At 34.8% G+C, this 25,072-nt stretch overlaps 1 protein-coding gene across 28 annotated transcripts in view; it reads left to right on the top strand.

Moving 5' to 3' along the window:
• The window catches only part of NEB (nebulin), a 215,778-nt gene extending 197,057 nt beyond the window's left edge, over positions 1 to 18,721 (top strand). For 6 of the 28 annotated variants that reach the window (XM_081262451.1, XM_081262441.1, XM_081262444.1 and 3 more), the window contains 17 exons: positions 310 to 402; positions 1,725 to 1,817; positions 2,300 to 2,392; positions 3,318 to 3,410; positions 5,367 to 5,459; positions 6,403 to 6,495; positions 6,953 to 7,045; positions 7,583 to 7,675; positions 9,374 to 9,466; positions 9,768 to 9,860; positions 10,174 to 10,266; positions 11,134 to 11,241; positions 11,345 to 11,528; positions 11,802 to 11,894; positions 13,135 to 13,287; positions 13,545 to 13,651; positions 17,804 to 18,721. In XM_081262451.1, the coding sequence (XP_081118577.1) occupies positions 310 to 402; positions 1,725 to 1,817; positions 2,300 to 2,392; positions 3,318 to 3,410; positions 5,367 to 5,459; positions 6,403 to 6,495; positions 6,953 to 7,045; positions 7,583 to 7,675; positions 9,374 to 9,466; positions 9,768 to 9,860; positions 10,174 to 10,266; positions 11,134 to 11,241; positions 11,345 to 11,528; positions 11,802 to 11,894; positions 13,135 to 13,287; positions 13,545 to 13,651; positions 17,804 to 17,977 (1,842 nt within the window). In that variant the 3' untranslated portion in view covers positions 17,978 to 18,721. The remainder of the gene's footprint in view (positions 1 to 309; positions 403 to 1,724; positions 1,818 to 2,299; positions 2,393 to 3,317; positions 3,411 to 5,366; positions 5,460 to 6,402; positions 6,496 to 6,952; positions 7,046 to 7,582; positions 7,676 to 9,373; positions 9,467 to 9,767; positions 9,861 to 10,173; positions 10,267 to 11,133; positions 11,242 to 11,344; positions 11,529 to 11,801; positions 11,895 to 13,134; positions 13,288 to 13,544; positions 13,652 to 17,803) is intronic. The other 22 variants (XM_081262448.1, XM_081262447.1, XM_081262446.1 and 19 more) reach the window with 22 other exon arrangements.
• Positions 18,722 to 25,072: the final 6,351 nt, after the last annotated feature.

The raw sequence follows: 25,072 nt of genomic DNA, 5'->3' as shown, positions 1-25,072 counted from the left end.
TAAGTAGGGACCTCTACCCCCAAAGACACAACAGAGAGATCAAAATGCAAGTGTCCCCTCTTCAGAATTGTTCTCCTCTGACCCAGTACCAGAATGTGGCTCTATCCAAACTAAGTACAGAGCTTGTATTATTTAAATGGTTATTTGAAAAACTATAGTGGGGTTGCAGCTCAGTGATAAGAGTATATACTCAGCATACCCAAGCCCCTGAGTTCAATTCCCAGCACATACAAACAAAACATTGGACTACTAATTAGACATAGACTGTCCAGTATATAACAATACCCTTATTTTCCTGTTTTTCTATAGGTGAAGTATAAAGAAGCAATTGGACAAGGAACTCCCATTCCTGACCTACCTGAAGTGAAACGTGTCAAAGAGACCCAGAAGCACATTAGCTCGGTAATGATCTATACTCTCAGCATGCTTTTGTGTGACCAACCATCTTTACACTGTTACCCTAGTTCTACTCCTCCCTTCTTCCTTTTACCCAGGGCCTCCATGTCTTGGTGATATTATGCATCCTTCCTAGGTCCTGAAGGGGGCTTACAGATTGCAAAAGAAGATAAGAAACCTTGAAGTCATATCATTTAGCTCTCATCCCCTGTTTATAGGCTGGATTCCTTTTGGTACAAACTTCATTTTAAAACTAGATCATGGCTCCTGTCCTGCTTTGGATTGCAATTTCTCTAGTTTTATTGTCCATGATATGTCCCACCTTCCTAAATAAAGGGTTAAAGACATAACTTTGTTACCAAGATGTAGATTCTCTAAGATTTTGAAAAGTTTCCTGGCAAAACAAAGATGTCACTGCTAACTTGTCATGAGTCTACTAATTAATCCATGACACACACCTGTAGATTTTTTCATTCTGCTCCTCAGTCCATGCACTAGTATACCATAAAATCCATCTATTTCAAAAGAATTCAGGCTTTAGGTTGAAAATTCTTAACATTAAGAATAAAAAAGAGTCTCCTTACTCTCTTTATTAAAATTTATAGTCCTTTGATACTACCCCTAAAAAATATGGATTTCTTCCCACTCAAAAAACACTAGTTTAGAATATGGTCACACAAGCCTGTGATACCCACTCAGGAGGCAGAAGGGTCATAAGTTCAAGGTCAGCCTGAGCAACTTAGTAAGACCCTGTGTCTACTTGATCCAGCAATCATCAATAAAAATTTCAGAAAAAAATGCTCTTCTTGAAAAATAAATTAAGTCTCTTCTTATCAAGGATACCTGCAGATTAGAAGCCACCTAAGAATTTCCATTAGAAAATATGAGTAATAATTTTCATTGAGAAAATTTTCAGTGATCCTGAAGGAATAGAATATCATATGATTAGTAAATTATAAAACAAGCAACCTATTTATTGAGTACAAATCTGATATAGACCTACTTTATTCCAGGCATTAATATTGGATACAGTAAAATGTTTAGATTTTTCTCATTGTATAATTTATTATCACTATTTAATACATTTTAGGAATGCACTGAGTGTTGGCTATAGAAAATGCAAGTCAGTACCCAATTGTTAAGGCAGTACAATTACTACTTTAAAAAGAGAACATAAATATTTATGGAATTTGTTTTCCTTAGCCCTTGAGTATCAGTTGAAAACTAGATTGTAATAATAAATTCTCACCAAATAGCCCACATATTGCTGTAGTCTAAAGAATTTATGGTTATTTTACCTTTTGGGGTATTCTAATTATTTTCTACAGGTTATGTACAAAGAAAACTTGGGAACAGGCATTCCAACCACTGTCACTCCAGAGATTGAGAGAGTCAAACGCAATCAAGAGAACTTTAGCTCGGTATTTACCAATTTACCAAATAAGAAACTATTTCCCATTAAAAAAACAACAAAACTACCAGAATAACCTATAATCCTTTTTTTAAAAATAATATCATAACAACAAATTCCGTGTGTATGTCTGTGTGTGTACTACCTGACCAAAACCATCTGACTTAATACAGAATTACTCCTCTTGTGATTCTACTTTAACATTTTCAGCACCTGACTAGTGTGGGTATTTAAGTTTGGAAATACTGCAAGTAGCATTAACATCATTATGATACTCACATCCTATAAATTGATGCTTTCCATTGTACTTTTCCATTTCAAAATTAGTTTTAGAGAGTTCATCTTTAAAACTGTGAAGTACAAAAATAAAAAGCATTATTCTTACTAAATATTACTCACTAAAATAACTCCCTTCTCACCTACACCCAACTCCCTTCCTCGGTCTTTGTGCTTGTTTTGAATATCTTTTGGGTACTTTCTTGTATCTCACAGGTTTTGTACAAAGAAAATTTGGGGAAAGGAACACCCACAGCTAAAACTCCAGAGATGGAGAGAGTCAAACGCAATCAAGAGAACTTTAGCTCGGTATTTCTTAGGGGGGGGAAAAAAACCCACAAAACCCTTAATTCTTATTAAAATATTTTAACACATTACAAATATAAAATTACTAAGTTCATATTATGAAAGGAATGATACCAAATATTACCTCAGTTTTCATCCCAAGTCTAATTTAGTATTACTCTAGTTCTGGTGTGAAATTTTAACTGTTTTCTCTAAAACACAGATATTTATCACTTTCCTTAAAAACCCATAATACTCAGTGTTTCCTTCCTCCAGTACTCCTCTAATAACAATAGGTATTTCTAACTAGTGTGACACAAGTGAAAAGTAAAATCTAACACTACTTCAAAATGCAATGCTAACTAGAATTTTATTTGTATTTATTGTGGTTATTTGATGTATTATTTGTGTTTGCAGCCTTTCTTAAGATTATCATTCTTAAATATTTTCATTCAAAGACAACATATCATATCGTCAACTCACAGTAACTCAGAAATACAAATTTACTTGTCTCATCTATTTTAATATATATGATACAAGATATAAATGAGCTTTACTTTGGAATATATTCAGTATAATGAAAGCTAAGCTAATATTTATTTAGCTTTTAATATTAATTAATGTTTAGTTTTCCCAAGCCTTTTTTTTTTTTTTTTTGGTTTTCTAATTGTTACCAGCAACTCATTAAATGCTTTTCGATGAAGCCTAATCCGTCTGTCTTTGAGGAAGGCATATGCAAGTCAAGCTACTCCTGCCTGCAGCCTAGCAGCTGTGTATGCATCAGTGCCACTCAAAGACAGATATTGTACTGTGTGACTATGTTGCTCTCTTAAAGTTAGGTATATTTTTCTTCATTATTAAAACAAAAAAATTTTTTGATACTTTTTAAATTCAAGTTTACCTAAAAGATGGGTCCAGGCTGATTTGATTGTTGGTTTTGTGCACACAGATATTGTACAAAGAGAACTTGAGCAAGGGGACTCCCATACCTGTCACTCCTGAGATGGAGCGAGTCAAACGCAATCAAGAAAATTTTAGCTCGGTATTTGGGAGAAAGTTCCTTTAACTCCATATTAAAAAAATAATTTCTATAAAACAAATTTCTCACTACTTGTCCCTTTAACAACAATCTATTTAACAAACTCTCTTTTAAAATCTTACCAACTGAATCCTTCTGTTTTACAGATTTTTTTTTACTCACCATTTGATTCTAATGCTGTACACTGTTATTGCTGGGACTTTTGAAGTTGATTTCCAAAAAGAGCAAAAACACTCAAGCTCTTATTTACTGGCAACTCTCTGTATCTGACATTTCTGAGTTAGCATTGAAAAAAAAATTACTGAACTAGAGGCTCTTTGGAAACAGGAGTCACTTTAACATAGATTCTAACCAGATAGACAGTAGCACCAAACTGCTTAATATTGGGACCAAAAGCACTTCTTTAGTTACTTGTTCCAAACAAATCTTTTCATGAATAGAAATCCAGACCTTCTGATTTTAAAAAAATATGCAAGTCAGATCATACATGTATTTTTTATTTTCTCTTTTACTGTTGTTTCTGAAAAACGCTATAATGAAGTGTGATACTTATATATAATGAGCTTAGGTTCACTTATGCCTGAGATGGAGAATCAAATGTCAATAGGAAAATTTACCTAGATTTACTTTTGGAGCTAGGGAGTTAGTCCAACATGTTTTTTTTTTTTTTAATAATATTATGTGTTGTTGTTTCAAGTTACTTTGGCATTCTTTTTTAAAATATATATATTTATATATTTTTTTAGTTGTAAGTGAACAGAAAAACTTTTTTAAATTTTTATGTGGTGAAGAGGATCAAACCCAGTGCCTCACGCATGCCAGGCGAGAGCACTACCACTGAGCACCAGCCCCAGTCCAACACGTTTTTAATTGTCAGTGTAAATATTTTCTAAGCCAAGTGGTGATGCATACTTATAACCCTGCTCCTTGGGAGACTGAGGCAGGAGGAACATAAGTTCAAGTCTGGCCTTGTCTACTTAGTGAGACTCTATCTCACAAAGGACTGAGGATGTAGCTCATTGATACAGTGCCCCTGGTTCAATCTCTAGTAAAACAAAAACAAAAATAAATAAATAAATAAATAAATAAATAAATAAATAAATAAATGTTTTCTAAAAGTTTTTTTTCCCACATAATTCCATTAGTAACTTTCTTTGGTCCTACTGTCATTTTCGTCTTGTTATTAATTACTATTCTTTAACAACTTTACAATTTGTTAGACTTTCAATATAAGTTAATGTCCTTTGTAATGTTGTATTTAATTGTTTTCCCCCCCTGTGGGTTCATCATTATTCCTTTCTTTGAAAGTCTTGTAACAGTTTTCAAAATTATGTTTTAATTATTTATTTCCTTCTATATTAGAGTAAGTATATTATTATTTGTATCTATTTGAAACTAATGTTCCTGGACAATTTTTGAAGTAACCATTTGTATTATTTTTATACAGGTTACATAAGGCAAAATTGTCTAGTGGTGCCTTTTACTTTGGGAAATACTGTATAATAAAACATTGACATTTACACTTGATCATCTCTACAGCATAAAGAAAGACCAATTTTGCTATATTGCACAAAATTGGTCTGGAGTTTTAAATATCTGTTATCATATAAGACAAACATTCTATGTAGGAAAGTACTTACCAATCTAGCTTAAAAACTATTCTATTGCACACTGAGCATTTTAGTGCTCTTATAAAATTATTTGTATTTTTTTTCCTGAATTTGTAACATAGGAAATTAGCATTTCCATGTGGGACAGGATAAAAAGATGAGTTATCAAATATACTTGGCACTTCAGCATTTCTCACCCAGATCTGTGCTTGCATAGAGCAGTGGACTTGGTGAATTTATCCTTTCAGTTTGATATCTGTAGTCTCATAGTAGGTTCCCCACAAAATGGATGAAGGGGCTGTTTTGACTGCTCAGTGTTCTTTTCTGGATGCTTTCTTGTGTCATACAGGTGTTATATAAAGAGAACCTCGGAAAAGGGATTCCGATTCCCATCACTCCAGAGATGGAGAGAGTCAAACACAATCAAGAAAACTTTAGTTCGGTATTTAAAATGAAAAAAAATCCCTTTAACTATTTTTAAGATGCTTTAAAAAGATTAATGGCTAGATTTTTAAAATCTAATCAACTTATTTCAATAAAAACTTTGACCTGTCTTGTTCCCAACTTAATGCTGCCATTTCCTATAATCAGTCTCCCTACTTTAGTTAAACATTAATATAATAATGTTGACTTAATTTTTTAAAAAGTGTTGAGTATTATATTCCAGCTTTCAAAACTATAACATTCTTAGTATCTAAGCATCCACTTTTATCTTGCTTTGGCAAATCTGATCTGAACCTAAAGCTTAAAATTTATTCTATAAAGATCTGACATTTGGCCTCATTTCCTATTCTAACCTGTCTCTACTGGTATTTGTACAGATATTTTGAAATTTCTTTTTTACCAACTTGTCATTGCTCCCTACTTGCCTTAAAAATAATTCTTCCCAAAATGCTCATCCAAACTAAAAATTAAATACTTTAACTTCTTCTGGAAGTCAACAAAAGATTTGTGTGTATGTATCTTCAAACAAACAGTATTTATAAAACCCAGATATCCTTATGTGATTTATTAATAGCATTTCCAAATCAAAAATAACTTCCTTGGTTCTGTTTCTGTCTCCTGTTTTTATCTCCCCACCCCCATAACAAGTTGAGGAAGACTAATTTCTCCTTTCATGGTATTCTTTATTGCTCAGTGCTGCAGCAATTAGTTCAAACAATAAAATAACAAAACTTTCTTTTTGTATTTCTTAGTTGTGCTGCTCTTTTCCTGCATTCCTTTGCCTTAAGGATGTCTTTAGTCTCATACAGGGTGAACCTAAAAGCTTCTGGTGTTTCCTTCCTCTAACTCATTCTCTTCTTCCCTCTCCACCCACTCCCAACTGCTCCAAGAGGGAGGAAATGATTGTCTTTCTTTGTTCTGGATGCTTTCTTATCATACAGGTCCTATACAAAGAAAACCTGGGGACAGGAATTCCAATCCCCATCACTCCTGAGATGCAGAGAGTCAGACACAATCAAGAAAACCTTAGCTCGGTATTCTAAAAAGGGGGAAAAAAGAAGATGCAATTTAACCTCAGAACTAAACAGATCTTTAATATTTATTCTTTTTTTTTTTTGAAGCCTTCTCCCCTTCCTTTGCTCCTAATGTATCTTACTTTGCATAAAGACATACTTTCTCATTTCTATAAATTTTTATTTTTACTTCATCTGATATTTAAACATGTTTTTGAAAAAGAAATAACAAATGTTTTAGTTTGTGTGGATAACAAAACCAAGTTCTAACCATCTCAATCAAATCCCTGTGATTGTTTAGGAGACACTATACTTGTAGAAAAGAAAAATTAATATGGATAACTCCAACAGCCTTTCAAGCTTCTGGTGTTTCCTTCCTCTAACTCATTCTCTTCTTCCCTCTCCACCCACTCCCAACTGCTCCAAGAGGGAGGAAGTGATTGTCTTTCTTTGTTCTGGATGCTTTCTTATCATACAGGTCCTATATAAAGAAAACCTGGGGACAGGAATTCCAATCCCCATCACTCCTGAGATGCAGAGAGTCAGACACAATCAAGAAAACCTTAGCTCGGTATTCTAAAAAGGGGGGAAAAAAGATGCAATTTAACCTCAGAACTAAACAGATCTTTAATATTTATTCTTTTTTTTTTTGAAGCCTTCTTCCCTTCCTTTGCTTCTAATGTATCTTACTTTGCATAAAGACATACTTTCTCATTTCTATAAATTTTTATTTTTACTTCATCTGATATTTAAACATGTTTTTGAAAAAGAAATAACAAATGTTTTAGTTTGTGTGGATAACAAAACCAAGTTCTAACCATCTCAAATCCCTCTGATTATTTAGGAGACACTATACTTGTAGAAAAGAAAAAATTATATGGATAACTCCAACAGCCTTTCCCCAGCAGCTGAGGATGAAAATTCCTCAACCCAGTAATGGCTTCCACTAAAATAATATATAGCATATTATCAGCATATAACTCCTGGCTTCCTGAACTATTGTGCCATTTTATAACATGAAAGTTGTCCTCACCTTTAAAACATCACAGCAAATGAAACGTTTCTCACAGATTTTTTTTGTTGTTGTTGATATTTTCTCATTGCACAGGTGCTATACAAAGAAAACATGGGCAAGGGAACTCCTTTACCTGTCACTCCAGAGATGGAGAGAGTCAAACACAATCAAGAAAATATTAGCTCGGTACTCTGCAAAAAAACAAAGAAAAAAAAAAGCCTTCTTTAATGATTTAAAAAACAACTACTTTAATGATTTAAAATAATACATATTAATCCCACTTTTTAAAGACAACTTATATTTTGTGAATTTCTTGACTACATTTATCCTTCTTTCCTATGTGGTATTCCCAGTCTTAACCCTATAACAACAAAATTGCTTTAATCCATAATTTCAAGTTCTGATATCAAGAAGTCATATATTTTCCTACAAAAGAATCTTTTGCTTATCTCTCCCAGACTTACTCTTATACCCAAGGTCTCTTTGTTTTACACATGAAATTTGGAGTGGGCTGTGCAGTAGGTATAATGGGGCTCTTTTTGAATACTGGAATCATGATTTCATTGTGTTTTTGAGTTGATGACTTTAGGTTCTAATTTGCCCTGTCAGATTTGGGGTTTTATTTTGCAGTGCTAGGGACCAAACCCAGGGCCTAGAGAATGCTACACTTGTCCTTAAATACTGAGCTACATTCCCAGCCCTGTCAGATTTGGACAAAGAGACCTTGGGGAAAATAACTTCTAATCTTTTCCTCCAAGGATAATGATACAAATTATAATCCAGTAACAGTTTTGGCAATTGTCAATTCATTTAAGAGTCACCAGAAGTAATATTTGTTTTACTCATCTTAATTGTTGTTCTTTGTATTTATCATGGTCTTTTAATGCTAACTTTAGTAAATCACTATGCTCTGTGATCTTACATGTGTCTATAAATTTTCTGGGGGAGTTGGGGTTTGTGTGTGGACTTTAGCTTTCAGTAAGTAGTGAACAACCTTATGTTGCTCAGCATTTATACTGTTTACAGTTTTCTCGAAACTTTAAACCCATTACTTCCCAGTAGTTCTGAAACATTAGCATGCATCAGAATCATGCGGAGGGTTTATTAACCCAGATCTCTGGATTCTGTCCCAACAATTTCTCCTCTGTAGGTCTAGCATGGAGCTAGAGAATTTGTAATTCTAATAATTTCTTAGGTGGTATTGACCTGACTATCCAGGGACTCCTCTCTCAATAACACTACTGGAATAGAATTCTTCCAACCCTCCTGGGTTCTCTAGAATGACACTAGGGTGAGACATTGAGGTTAAGAATTTATAATACATTGTATTGCTTCCTATTGATTTACAACATTAACTACCTAAAACACTGCTACTTTTTGATCAGTGTGAAATACTAAGAAAATGCAGGAGATAAGGACAAAAGATAGAGATGAAAAAGGAACAGGAGAAATCCTTTTTGCCTTGTCTGAGGGCCTACAATTTTACTCATATGTTTATGAGAGTTAAGTGCTGGAAAAAGGTCCAGTAACCAATTGCTGGAGCAGCTTCAACCTCAGTATTTTTCAAACCCAAGTCTGTAATTCCCCCTTAGAAGATCTGTCAGGAGCTTGACATTCTTGTAAAATGATGATGGTCCTGCCTCCTTCCTGGGAACACTGCAGTTCTCTCTTGTAATATGCAAATATTTCAGGGCAGGATTCTACCCTGGAAACATGTATCTTCCTGTAACTACACTCATCTTCCTTTGGAAACATAATGATTGCCATCTAACCTTATTGACTAAATGATTTAGTGTCCTGGGCCTCATGTTATCTATTCCATTTCTTATTTTGGTAACTGTAATTCTTTTCTTTTTCCTTTTTGGATCTGTTGGACTCACATAGGTTTTGTACAAAGAAAATGTGGGGAAAGCCACCCCAACCCCTGTCACTCCAGAGATGCAGAGAGTCAAACGCAATCAAGAAAACATTAGCTCGGTATTGTCTTGAGAAATGAAAACGCTTTTGATTTTACAACATAACCTCTGCAGTTTGGCCTGCTCCTAACCTCATCCAAGGTTACAAATAAACAAAATGAAAATTACATTTGAATACCCTCTAAATATTATCCCACATTTAGAGTTGCCATTAACTTTCTTAAGCTTTCTACTTGAGAGCTGTTCTGATAGTAATAGAATATATAGATTATACTTAACATTTTCCTTCCCCCCAATTGTATTATATTTCATAGTAAATGTTGCCTCTTAGTGACTTTTGGGTACAACTTTGTATCTCACAGGTATTATACAAAGAGAGCATGGGGAAAGCAACCCCCACACCCTTTACTCCTGAGATGGAAAGAGTCAAACGCAATCAAGAAAACTTTAGCTCGGTATTTCAGAGAGGAAATATAAATCATTAAAACATTTAACAAGCCTGGCCATCATGGTTATACCACTAATTTATTCACAGTGTTTCCAAAATTCTGTATATAATAAATTCTTTCTTGTCAACTTAAAAACAACAAATCAATCCCACTAGCTCACACTGATTCTTTTGCTTTCTCCCATAACATTTTAATGGCTTTTTCTTCTTGAGGTGTTTCTTATAGAGTGTGATATAATTGAGCCATAACAACAGCTAAATGATTTTTCAGAACTGTTTTTCTATTTTCTGATGTCTGGATGCTCTCTTGGCTCCTTTAGGTATTGTACAAAGAGAATATGAAAAAAGCAACACCGACACCTGTTACTCCAGAGATGGAGAGAGCTAAGCGCAACCAAGAAAACATTAGCTCGGTATTTTCTAGGATTAAAAAGAAGTAGTGCAACAACTTGGAAAATAACATTTTAACATCATGAAAACATGTCTTTCTCATTCAACTGAAAAATACACTAAAATTTAAAAGGAGAAATGCAACATGTTGAAAATAACGTTTTAACACCATAAAAATGTGCACTTTCATCAACTGAAAACTAAAATTAACACAACCGTGCTTTTCAATTCCAAATGATCATACTAAAAATAATTGTGTTTTTCCTCTTCTTTACTCTGAGGTAGTTTTTCATAACCAACTATAACAAATTGACTCCCTAACATCCTCAATCTTAGGTTCTACATTATGTTTAAGGTACCTTATTAAATAGTGAATACTCAGAAATAGATGCCATCATTGGCTTTGATATTTGGGGGTTTTAGTGTCTGGAGTACTCTGATTTCTTTATTAGCACCTTGGTTTATGCAATCTGGATATTACCTGAGATAAATGATTACTGTTCTAAAGGATAGTTCTTTCGAATTCTCATATCAGATTTAGTGACAACATCATCAAATATGCTGGTGCTAGTGCTATAAATCCAAGAAGTGCTAGCAAATCCAAGAGGCCACTTTCTTCCACTTTTTTCAAAATTATACTTTATCCCTTTCTCCTTTGAAAATGGATACTTCATTTTCAAAGTCAAAACAAGTCCTTTCTCTCCTGATGTGAACCCTATTCCTCTTTGTGCTAACTAGATCCACTGTTAGTCATGTGTCTCACTGGGTTCAATCAATTGACTCAAGTTTCCCTCATCAGCTTCTTTCATCTCCATCTGTTGGAAAGGCTTAAGACTTCAGAATGAAGACAATACCATGAGTTATACTCATTCATGATTTCTCCTCCCTAGGTTCTTTATTCTGATAGCTTCCGGAAACAAATACAAGGCAAAGCTGCCTATGTGTTGGATACCCCAGAGATGAGACGGGTAAGGGAAACTCAACGGCATATCTCAACGGTGAGTCAGGAATTCTTTAGGGTTGGTTGGACAACCTGTTGGAACATGCAAAAAGAAAAATGGTCATACCATTATATTTTCATAAAGCAAATTTACATTTCAGGTGAAATATCATGAAGACTTTGAGAAACACAAGGGTTGCTTCACGCCAGTGGTGACCGATCCTATCACTGAACGAGTAAAAAAGAACACACAAGACTTCAGTGACATTAACTACCGAGGTATTCAAAGAAAAGTTGTAGAAATGGAACAAAAGCGCAATGATCAGGATCAGGAGACTATTACAGGTAACAGAACAAAAGTGACATTAGCTACACTAAGGCAAAATACAAAGGACCTCAATCTTTTTCATTAATTATGAAAGAAAGCCCCTATTATCTCAGTTTGCAAAGATGAGGTCTTCTTGTACCTTATCTTTGTTCTCTTCTTAGGAGAGGAACCAGAGGTAAGCTGATTAAAAGTGATTCATTCTCCCTGTGGTTGTTTAAATTTATGCTTTGGTTTTCAAGTTATTGAAAGAATACAAGAACAACTGTTCTGATTGTTGGTTTTCCTTTCAGGTCTACGTGTCTGGCGTACTAATCCTGGTTCAGTTTTTGACTACGATCCTGCAGAGGACAACATTCAGTCCCGAAGCTTACATATGATTAATGGTATGTTAGCCCACAAGAGGCTTACAACATCAATGTCCCCATATAATGGGCTAGAGTCAAACACTTTTAGGTTCTTAGGTTCTTTCCATCCAGGGTTTCATTTTCTGAGGTGACCATTGACTAACAGGCCAAACTAGTTCAAGTTAGAAAAAGACTTTGTTTCACTGCCTGAGTTCATGTCTCCTTCAGTCCCTGTTATTAATTTTTCCTAAAGAAAATAATTATTAAATCTTTGTATTACAGAAATGATGACAACAGATATATAGGCAAAGGAAAGAGAATAGTTCTGATCTTAGAAGTTTTCTGAGCTTTTTTGTATCAAGGAAGATTATTCATTAGTGAAATACCAGCATATCTTTATGCTTTCTGTTAAACAGTAGAATAATATGTAGTCCTTTTCTTCAAAGGACTTATACTCTGGTTTACGGATGAAAACAGACAAGTAAATCCTGGTTATACCCTGACACATACATTTTTAAAGATCTACCCAGAGTTTCATCGGAACAGAGAGCACCTACATCAGTTGGAAGTTAGGAAGAACTTTCTGGGGAAGATGAATTTAAATGTGATTACTAGCTATTTGTTTTGATGAGCCAGGAAAATGGGCAAGATGGTGGGAAGCAGTAGTAGTTAGGATAGTTTCTTGGGTTGGAATCCTGGCTATTCCCAGGGTATGATGGCGAGCACCTCTAATCCAACTAGGAAGCTAAAACAGGAGTATCTAAAATTCAAGGACAGCCTGAACAACTTAATGAGACCTGTCTCAAAATAAATATAAAATAGGGACTGGGATTATGGCTCAGTGGCAGAGCACTTGCCTAGCATGTGTGAGGCCCTGGGTCCTCAGCACCACATATGAATAAACAAAGTTAAAAATCCATTGGTAACTAAAAAACATTTTTAAAAAAATAAAATTAAATAAAAAGGGCTGGGGAACGTTCAGTGGTAGAGTGACTCTGGGTTCAAACCCCAGTACAAGGACTGGTAGGAGAGGGAGACAGAAAATCGTGGCTGTACCACTTCACAGTTATATGACCTGTGGCCATTTATTAGGCTCTCACTTATAAAATAATGACAACTACACATCAGACGAGCTGTGAGGGTTTAATCCACAGAAAACTACTTAAAACTATGCTTGGCAAAAAAAAAAATAATCACAACTGAGACTCAATTACTATTAGGCATTACTACCACAGAAAATTCAACTCTGCTCTCTCTCTCCCAATCACTTCTTTCCCAGTCCAAGCTCAGCGCCGGAGCCGGGAGCAGTCAAGGTCTGCCAGTGCAATGAGTATCAGCGGGGGTGAGGAAAAGTCTGAGCACTCAGAAGCTGCCGATCACCATCTTTCCACCTACAGTGATGGAGGTGCCTTCTTCTCTGCAGCCTCAACAGGTACAGATGGGATGGTGCTGACTTTACTGGAAAGTGACTGATTGTTTTAACAAACAAAAACTTACTCTGATGACAAAAGACGAATTGTGGGTCATTGTATGAACTTACATGTTTCATTTCCATCCGTTTTATTAGATCCTGCCTTCTTAGAAATCATTAAATTGGGGAAAAAGGAAATAAATACTGCTTGGCTACTAAGCATAGATTAAATGTATAGTGACATTCTCTTTTTAAAACTATTGTTTCCTTCTTTACAGCTTACAAACATGTGAAAACCACAGAGCTCCCACAACAACGATCATCTTCAGTTGCTACTCAACAGACAACATTGTCTTCTATACCATCTCATCCATCTACTGCTGGAGTAAGTAAATGAAGAACTTACTCAAATCACTCTTGTTTTTTGATATGTGAAAAAAAGTCATAGGTATTATATTCTTTTTAAAAGAAAGCTTCTATTTTATATAATGCCCTTTTACTTCACATCTCATGTTAATGGTCAATATCAGAAGACCTTTATTACTACCCAAACCCAAATTAATGAAAGGCATCACTCAATGATTTTTAAGAAATCATGCAAAGTATTAGCTTTGGCTCTTTGGTTTTGTGCACAATCTTAAACTGAACCTTTTACTTACTGCCTAGAATCATTCTTCAAGAATGTATATGCATATGTGCATACACGTATTCATGTCATAGTGTATATCTCCCCTACTAACATATAATGAAAATGTATGCTAAATCATGTTCACAGTTCACCTGACTGCTTTACAACTCTTATTTTAAAACCCTGGACCACCTCTTTTATAATGTCACAAAAACACACTACTTAGGACTGAATATGAAGACAACTATCTTCACTGAAGGACATAAAAAAAAGACCTAAATATGTGTTGAGACCCATTATATTTCTGAAAGGGAATACTATAAGTTTATCATTTTTTGTGAAATAAATCAGTAAGTTCCAGAGAGTTCCAATCAACTTACCAACAAGATTTTTTAAAAACTTATGCTCTAATCCTAAAATTTATTTGGAAGAGTAAAAATACAATAATCTACCAAATATAGATTTGGGATGGTAAAAGATATAAAAACAGTTGGAAGTCCAGAAACAGACTTAAAAGCATTACAAATCAACAGGAAGGGGATGTATTCATTATTTATATGATCTTCAGAAAACTGGTTATTTAGCAAGAAAATTTAAAATAAGAAGATATTCATCTTGCTGGGCATGGTGGTGCACACCTGTAATCTCAGCAGCTGGAAAGGCTGAGACAGAAGAATCATGAGTTGAAAGCAAGCCTCAGCATTGGAGAGGCACTTAGCAATTCGGTGAGACCCTGTCTCTAAATAAAATACAAAATAGGGCTGGAGAGTGGCTCAGTGGCTGAGTGCCCCTAATTCACTCCCTAGTACCCCACCCCTGCCAAAAAAAAAAAAAGGATTAGATACTCATCTCAAATGATATTTATTTGGAAGCTATGCCAAGTAAATGTAAAAAAAAATGATCTAAATGTAAAAAAAAACAAAATTGTAAAAATACTCCAGAAAAAATAATTACTTTTATAACATTTGGGGTGGGGAAAACGTTCCTAAGCAAGATCCAAAACCTGGAAGTATAAAGGAAAAAAAACAAACCAATGGATTTCACCATAAAATTTTAAATGTTTCTATAGCAAAAAGAAACATGTTGAACTGGGAGAAAATACTTAAGAGTATAGATTACAAAAATATTAATGTTTTAAAAGTATAAAATTCGATGACAAATTATTTCCCTATCCCCCAAAAGAAGGATCTGAAAGGGTGTGAATAGACAATTTGACTAAGAAATGAAAATGGCCACCAAAAAAAAAATTCACCATAACTAATAACCAGAACATGCAAATGAAGTGAAGTATCATACTTGACCATTAGAGCAAAAGCTCTTAAAAATAAATATGTACATCATTTGACCAAGGCTAACACTTACCTTTAAAAGCTGTTTCTTCCCAGCACATGAGGCAATAGGTTCAATTCCCAGCACAAATAACTTTCTTCAGAAATTATTTGCCCAAAGACAACTAGGATGCTCATTATAGTGTTTTAAAAAAATGGATATGGCTAAATAACTTGTGGTATTACTAAAATGTGAAATTCTCTGTGTCAATCAAAAAGAATGAGAGTTATAGATGAAAAGATTTCCAAGCTATATTAAATGAGTATGAATATTATAGTGTTTTTCTACTTATATTGGGGAAAATGCAAGAAAAAAATTGGGGGGCTGCTCTTAGAAAGAAACTGGGTATTTTACTTATATTTCAAAAAAATTACTTTTTTTCTTTTTGTTGTTTATATTGTGTTGGATATCTTTTAGAAAATTTTACTACTGATATGCTACCAAATTTCCAAATTGAGAGATGATCTGTGTCAACCTAAGTAAGAATTAGATTCTCCAAAGCATAAAGACATTTTTTTTTGGGGGGGGGGGTACTGGGGATTGAACTCAGGGATAATCGACCACTGAGCCACATCCCTAGCTCTATTTTAGAGATAAGGTCTCACTGAGTTGCTTAGTGCTTTGCAGTAGCTGAGACTGACTTTAAAATTGTGATTCTCCTGTTTCAGCCTCCCAAGCCACTGGGAAGACATTTATTTGGGAACAGAGCATTGCAATAATACATATGCTATAGTAAACTATGGGTATATTCAGAGAGGGTGAGGAAAGCAAGGCGAAGTTTTCAAAAGCAAATGAGGATTACAGAAAATATTTTTTTTTTTTTAAAGAGAGAGTGAGAGAGGAGGGAGAGAGAGAGAGAGAGAGAGAGAGAGAGAATTTTTAATATTTATTTTTTAGTTCTCGGCGGACACAACATCTTTGTTGGTATGTGGTGCTGAGGATCGAACCCGGGCCGCACGCATGCCAGGCGAGTGCGCTACCGCTTGAGCCACATCCCCAGCCCCATACAGAAAATATTTTTAAAACAATAATCCTTTGCTACAAGGATTAACAAGGGTAGAGACAGTCTGAAACTGAATAGACTGTTACTGAGCAGATGACCTTGGAGTATTTGCTGTATAAAATTGCAGTGGCCTATGATCCAGGCTGTGGTTCTGGAGCATTCTTTTGTGATAATTACACAAAATTATCAGACAATAGCGCATTAAGATTCCTTCATAATCTTCTGGCTTTCTTTTTTTGGTTAAGGCTTGACAAAAAACGACTGTATTTTAATTCTGACAACTCTCACATAAGCAATATTGCTATGGCATTTCAAGTTTTTTTCTGAAACATAGCCTAACTCCTCAAAAGGCAGACAAAGGCTGGGTGTAGTGGCACATACCTATAATCCCAGTCACTCAGAATGCTGAAGCAGAAGATTGCAAATTCCAGGTCAGCCTGTGCAATTTAGTAAGGCCCTACCTCAAAAATAAGAGTGGGGGTTGTGGCTGAGGATATAGCTCAGTTCTTGCCTAGCATGTGTAAGAGCCCTGGGTTCAATCCCCAGGAATGCACGCACACAAAAAAGCCAAAGTTACATATAAAATAAGCATATTCTCTTTTCTCTGTGGGCATACAGTTCTATGGATATATAATGAACACAGAATGAAGTTCATAATTTGAAGTATATAATTCACTGATATTCATATTTAATTCACAAAGTTGTTCTACTATTAGCTTAATCTTTGAATATTTCATCAACATTACAAGGAAAAACAACTTATTCCCATCAGCATTCACTCCCCATTCCCAGAGTCTCCCTTCCAATTCTAGTCATCTACTACTAATCTACTTTGTCTATTTGGGACATTTCATACAAAATCATGGGATATGTAGATTTAGTACATAGCTGCTTCTTAATGCTTTGAGGTCCATATTGCATCATGTATCAGTACTTCATTCCACTGTATGGATATATATCATTTTGATTATTCATTTATCAGTTGGTGGGCATTTGGGTTGTTGCCTTTTTGGGGCTATTAGGAATAATATTGCTATGAACATGGTTCTGCAAGTTACCACACAAACATTTCATTCCTCTTGGTTACATAGGAGTAGACTTGCTGGGTCACATGATAACTGCCACACCATTTTCCAAAATGGCCACATCATTTTACATCCCCACCAGGAGTTAATGAGGGCTCAAAATTTCTATCCCATTTCTCTAAAACCTATTGTTTTTTTGATGATTATCACCATTCTGTGTGAAGTGGTATTTTGTAGTTTTGATATGCATTTCCCTGATGACACTGAACATCTTTTCATGTGCTTTTTGGCTATCTGTATATCTGATAGGAGAAATGTCTATTATACACAACATGTTGAGTTGTATGAGTTCTTTATACATTCCAGATGTTAATCCCTTATCAGATATATGATTCACAACTATTTCTTTTATTTCCTGAGTCACTACTTTCTTGGTGATAGTTGCACATTTTTTTTTTAGAAATTCAAATTTGTGAAATAAGTCAGATTTTAAAATTAGATATTGGTTATTACAAATCCCATAGAATTTTCCATTTCTATCCCCATAAATAGAAAATCTTCCGTGCCATGTACGACTATATGGCTGCAGATGCAGATGAGGTGTCCTTCAAAGATGGAGATGCTATTGTAAATGTTCAAGCTATTGATGAAGGATGGATGTACGGCACTGTACAAAGAACTGGAAGAACCGGCATGCTCCCAGCCAACTACGTCGAAGCTATTTAGGCACTTCAAAAACTCACATCTGTAAGACCTACAACTCCTGCAGTGTTCCAGTTTAGACTCAACACTATTGCTTCTCAAGTTAATGGTTTTTTGCCAATGTCATTTATGGCAGTAACATCTCAATATAATTTATTTCTATATGAACTCCAATAATTCTCCATTAAACCAAATATTCATGTTAATCTGTCCAGTTTTTAAACTAGACTTACATTTTCATTATTTTCTGGACCTGCACATAAAACTTCAGACAACATTAAGTCTGTTAAGTTCTTTATATTAAACACTGCCATTATCAAATTTCCTTTGGGATTTAAAATCAGTTGAATTTCAGAATAGACATTTTAAAAACTCCTGCTGTGTTATGTTATTACTGTGTCAACCCAGAGTCTTTCCCAATTATAAAAAAAAGAGAACATTATTTCTTAAAAAGAGGCATTCTGGGGCTGGGGTAACTCAGTAGGAGAGCAATTGCCTAGCACATGCGAGGTGCTGGGTTTCATCCTCAGCACCACATAAAAATAAATAAAAGTATTGTGTCCAACTACAAGTTTTTTTTTTTTAAAAAAAAAGGCATTCTGAACATGACAAATACACTAAAGGATAAATGGCAGATATTCATATTTCCCTTCCTTGCTTTTAAATGCTAATGCTTGTGTTCCTAATCCATTTCTAAAATTATAAACCTGGTAGTGAATATAAACTGGTGATAAACTGGTAACTAATAAAATTGTTTTCTGCAACAAACTCTGCTGATGGAATAAACTTTATTTTTAATGGTTTCAAAGTACTATTAAAATGCATAAGAGTAGACATTCTCAATACTGTACATAATGTGTTCAGCAAACTTCCTTGAAGAAATAGATGTAGCTATAGGATTCCCAATGAAGAAACATTCACGTCTTACTTCCTGTCTGGTCCCAAAATTGGTAAAGGTGAATCCACTAGGGCTGGCTGTGAGAGAAGAGCAAAATTTGTTCCAGAAAGAACTAGGGAATCATCAGTATTTCTGTACATGGAAAAGGGAAAAATTATCCCTTGTTTGAAACATAGGTTGCTAATTTTTTTCCTAGGTCTGAGAAAGAACAAGGTGCACTTAAATGAGGTCCAAGTCTTGGAGGACATCAGGGACTTTTCAGGTCCTTTCTTGTACAATCTAGCTATTCAACTTAGCAAGTGATCATTTTCACCCTTCCAATAAAGCTCTTTTTCTTAAAGAAAAATCTGTGCGAGCCAATCCTAACCTTAGGAGATCCTATCTGTATCTACTGGGTCAACAGCATAGGAAAAAGGATGGAAAGATGAACCAACAATGGCCTAATGCTTTGATGAATGAAAGTTGGTGTCCTCACAGAATTTATAACCCTAACAAAACAGACCTATTAGCTTTCCACTACTGTAACAAAATTCCTGAGGTAATCAACCTTAAAAAAAAAAAAAGCAAAGGTTTATTTTAGCTCACAGTTTTGGAGGTTTCAATCCATGGCTAGTTGGTCCTATCATCTTTCAGCCCATGGCAAGAGTATATCCAGTATATGGTAACAGGAATGACTGGGAGTGGAAGTCTGTTCATATCGTAGCTGGGAATAAAAGGAAGAGACCAGGGTACCACAATCCCAATTGAGGGAACACCTCCAAAGGTCTATCCTTCCTAAAAAGCTAAAGATGTGTCCTTGTATCTAGGACCTACTCCTACATGTTCCACCACCTCTTAAGAGCACCACAGGGATGAAACCTTAAAAACATGGGCCTTTGGGGGATATTCCAAATCCAAATTGTAGCATCCTAATGATGGGAAAGGTAATCATTCTCACTCCAAAGTCTTCATCTTCACCTAAACTGAGTGAAAATGTTAACAAGGCAGGCAACAATTCCATCATGCACATACTTCCAAACTTTGTGAACACACTGTACCATCAGCACAATGGGTGGTCTTCATTTTCCTACTTGCTTTATAAAGCAAGTAACCAGATATTCAATATGCAGTTACTAGTACAAAGATAACTACCACAGTGGCACTTTCCCTACAGGTGGAGACTGGATATTGTTATCTGCACAGAATGAACGCGTGGCAAAATCAAGATATCACCTAAGATTAAGATTTTCCAGGCTTCAAAGGGAACAAAGAGACATTGGTTTTAAAGTTCTTAAGTGAATCAGTGTAACATCAAATATACCTGCAGTTATTTCTTATATCATGAATGAGATCCTTCTGAGAATGAGAATGATCCTGACAATCAATTTAGGCATAAATTGTACATTGTTCTTCATGATGGCAATTTATGCATGTTACTTTAAGACAACCAATGATTTTGAGTACCTTAAGTACCTTTTTCTTTTGCTCTTTTTGGTGCTGGGGATCTCTTCACACCTTGATGCCAATGCTTTATAATCAATCTGCAGTTACAATGTATGTAAATGGTTTCAATATACTTAAGTTCTATTTTTCTATTTGATTCAAAGTACCAAGCTTTCCTATAAGTTTACGAAGCCTGAAATAAAACTCGGGAACTAGAAGAGATGTAAAGAGAATACTGGTAGTCTTGGTTAGAGTATCATTATAAGATTTTCTAGTTTTCAAAAATTTTGAGTTGCAATGAAAAGAAATTTCAATGTGTTAATTTTCAGTTAATAAATGTGTACGTTGCACGTAGAGGAATTTATTTAAATTGACCTATTTTATAAATATTCTAATTACTAAAAACCAAGGAGTAAATTTGTCCATATATGCACATAAGAAAGCTACATGAAGATGAAGGCAGAGACTGAAGCAATACTAAATACCAGAAATGCCCCCCCCCCCCCCCCCGCCAAACCGCCAGAAAACCACCCCAAACCCAGGAACTGGCACAAAGTCTTTCTCACAATCCTTATCAACGGGGTACTTTTGTCTCTTTTGTTTCTCAGACTTCAAACACCTAGTCACTTGGATTGTAGTATACTTTACAACAGCCTTAGTAAACTATAAGCAGGTTCTTTTAGTATTAGTTGGTCACATTTTTTTTAAAGCTATGGATTCAGAAATCTATGGAACCTATAAAATTATGAATAAATCAGAAAACCTCTTTAAAATCCTCTAAATAGCAAGTCCTAAAAGGAGCAAAATAAATGGTTCATGCATGCCTCTTACTCATTTTGGCCCAGCCAGCAAGCCCCCATCCACCCCGCAAACAAAAGGGAATTTAGTTGTTATAGGTTTATTTTATGTGAAAGTGCATTTCTTAAAATGTTTCAATAACCAGTTTCATTTGGCAAATAACATCAATTAACTCTCAATGATTCATGAAAGGTTTTATTGTGGATGAAATAAATTCTCCCTCCCTCAATACAGTCATATCAAGCAGAAACACTCACTTTGTAAGTTTAGATCTATCTGCTTTGAACATTTTATGAGCATTACATAATCAAATCTGGCTGCACTCTATTTTTTATCTACTAGTGCAATTAATGAAGGAATTAACAAGTACTCCTATTAAATCTGAAATGCTTATGTAAACACTCAGAGTTTACCAACTGACAGTGACAAAAATAGGGTTAATAAAGGACTGAATTCGTTCGTATCAATCTAAATGCATAAAAGGGATATCCGAGGAGGTAGTATTAAAATAGACTGAAATAAATCAATAATTCACCAACACAGAAAGCAAAGTCCTGTGCCATAATTTATTTCACAGGTGTGGTTTAATGTATCAGTGCCAGGTTCTGTTTCCCTCAGACCACCAAAATCCCTGAATACTATGGCAAACATCTCACTATACTTTTAACGTTTGAGGAAAACGTGGGCTAGGGATTTGGTTCAGTGGCAGAGCACCTGCCTAGCATGGGTGAGGCCCGGGGTTCAATTCCCCACACTGCAAAAAGAAAAAAAAGTGGGTTATTCTTTAAAAAGCACTGGTACCTCTTTGTATATGTGATTTTGAGCAGTACTCAAAGACAAAATTGTATCAGGGGAATCCACTTTGTAAATGAAACCTAATGTGTGTAACAGAGGAGTCCAGACTCCAATCTGTAAGCAAGGATACAAATAACCAAACTGATCACATACAAACAAAATTATCCTCTATAACAGGGAATGACAAAGGGCCAGCGATTTTAGGAGACATAGATCTGACAGACTACTCAATTCTACCATTTTATAGGAAGACAGTACATTAGTAAGCATGACTGTGTTTCAATAAACTTTATAACACTAAAATTACATTTTCAAAATAGTCTTTCAACGACTTCCAACCAATCAAAAAAAATTGTAACAACCAGTTGTAGCTCAATGGCAGTCCAAAACATAGGTGGCAGCTTGTAGTCTGCTAATTCCTGCTCTATAAAAACTTAGTATAAAGACTGCCATCCTTCAGTTTCTGTATTTGTAACCAATTCTCTTAATTCCATTTTCTCTTAGAAAAACATTCTATAAAAATAAGATGTCTCAGAAACTTTTACTCAATTATGTATAAAAAGTTACTACACTACATTCTATTTTCAGCTCATGATACTCTTCTTCAAATTCATGTGTGTGACACTGGGGAATCACAACCAGGGTCTCATGTGTGCTAGGCAAGCGCTTCCTGCTATAGGAAGAGAATAAGTTACATAGGCCTTTTTCTTCTTTTTGGTATAAACAATTAAAAATACTGCCTTCAAAGGGCTGGGGTTGTGGCTCAAGTGGTAGAGTGCTCACCTAGCATGCATGGGGTACTGGGTTTGATCCTCAGCACCACATTAAAAAAAAAAAAAAGATATTGTGTCCAACTAAAACTAAAAAAAAATATATTAAAAAAATATTGCCTTCAAAAAATCTGCATGCACACACATACACACAGAAGAAATTTACAGTCTCAGTGAAGTGAAGGGGTTGTCTTTTATCCTTATAGTATTTGTTTTCCCCAGGGGTTTAACAGCTTAGCCCATCATGTCTGGACTTTAAGTGCTATTTGAAGAGAACAAAGCTTACTGTATAAAGGAGAAAATGGTTAAGATCCTATTATATAATTCAACATATGTTCCAAAAATTGAATGACTGAATGAAATTTCATAATTCTGCAAGACTAATATCTACACACCCTCAAACCTGAAGAACTCAGATTTTAATGAATACATCCAAAAGGCAAAATGTAAAGTCAGGCACATTAACAGACCTACCATTAACTCAGCCATCACACCCCCCCCCCCCCCCCGCAAAAAAGCAATCAATAAATCTTGATAAACCAATTAAAGATACCCATTACTTAACTTTTGTCTGCATTTTCTGAAGCACACTGAATGAAGTAAGTTCTTACACACAGGTAATTTAAATGTGTGAAAGAAATCTGTTACCTAAACAGAATTCTAAGAAAGTCACTTTTAGAGGATCAAACTGTTCAACTCTTATCTTTCAAACTTCACATTATAATGAAATAGGAATTCCCAACCACAAAATCTCCCAGCAAATTAAGTCACCGGGGATACTCAGAAAAATGACAAGGTGTGGCTGTCAAATATGACTTCGTCATAGAATTACTAATTACTAAATGAATTTTAGGCATAGTGTCTGTCTTCAAGGCTTATTAATAATGAAGAGTCATAAAACACACAGCAAGGCTTAGGGAGTGAATGTATTTCTAGTATTTGAAAATCTACATTAATATTAACACTCCCAAAATGAGAACATAAGCCACGTGAGAAAGCACTGTGTCTAATCTTATACCTAAGAAGATTCTATAAAGTTGATTTAAGTCTTTTGTGAATTTATTTTTAAAAATAATTCATATTTTTAAAAAGACTCCCCGAAGAGGAAAAATTCTACCCTTAACTTTCTTTAAAAAAAAAAAAAATCACACTTTAATTTGTAGTTGGCATCCTCAATTTATAGACTTGGAAAAGTTATGAAGGTCTAGCTTTTATGTTTTGTGGCAACACTCCTAAGGACTTAAATCTGCTTGGGTTAGCAAAACCTTCTGGACAGTCTAAAACCTCTTAGGCCCATCTACTGTTAGAACAGTCCATTGATATCAATACCTATATGAATCCCCTAGAAGTCTGATAGAAATGCAGACTCTCAGGCCCCATCTCAAGACCTTCAGAATTTGAATCCACATTTTTACACACACCTCCTAGATTGAGAAGCACTGTGTTTAAAATCAAAACTTCAGTCTAATGTTTGTATACAGAGAGAATAAGAGTTTTCAAATGGACATGGGTTGTGGTAACAAGCAAATAAACCCCAACCCACAACTGCATGCCATCATACAAGTCTAACCCTAATAATGCCAATAACTGCTGTTTTACAACCTCCTAGCTTAGCTAACAAACTACCTCTGCAAATCAGTTATGAAGAGTAAGATGAAGTCAATGTTGCAAGGAATGGCTTTAGGAGAAAATGTTAACTCTGTAAGAAAGCATTAAAAACGGCACTTTTTAAAAATTATTCTTATTCCTTTACCTAAAGAAATAACAACAAAAAACACAGCCTCACTTACATATTCAGATTTGTACCATTTTACCCCAGTTCTGATTCTCCCACTTATTCACGTTTTTACAATGCTTAAATACGTAACAGAATCTTGACTACCTTCAAACTGTACAGAAAGAATGAACAATGGGCAATGTTAGAATTATTATACTTCTGAAGTTCAAATTTCAATCATATTTTTGACTGTATTACTGATGAAGCATTAACTTTGATTTAACCTACATTGTTTAGAATTAAATAATAGAACTTCACATTCTTCAGCATTTTGTTTTTACTGGGCTAGGATTGAACCCAGGGCCTCAGGCACACTAGGTAAGTCCTTCACTGAGCTACATTCCCACCTTAACAACGGTTTTCAAACCTATTGAAACAGCAAAGAACTTTTAGCAATGGACTCAAAATGAATGGATTCCATAGTACCACTTGAATTTTCACCAAACAGATTTAACATTTATGAAAAATTATACTACAGTTCTAATTGCCACTAAATTCATCCTTAAAACTATAAAAAATTAAGAAACCACATTTGAGTGTTATCAATATCTGCCATTGTTTTATTTAAACATTAGAAAAGAGATGAAAAACAAACTTCATTTTAATAATGGAACAAAACATCAGAGCTGATCAAAAATTTTTTTCTTTTTCTTCCTTTC

This window comes from Spermophilus citellus (genome assembly GCF_964194105.1).
Source record: "Spermophilus citellus genome assembly, chromosome: 11".
NCBI lineage: Eukaryota > Metazoa > Chordata > Mammalia > Rodentia > Sciuridae > Spermophilus > Spermophilus citellus.
This window is presented reverse-complemented; position numbering and strand designations above follow the sequence as displayed.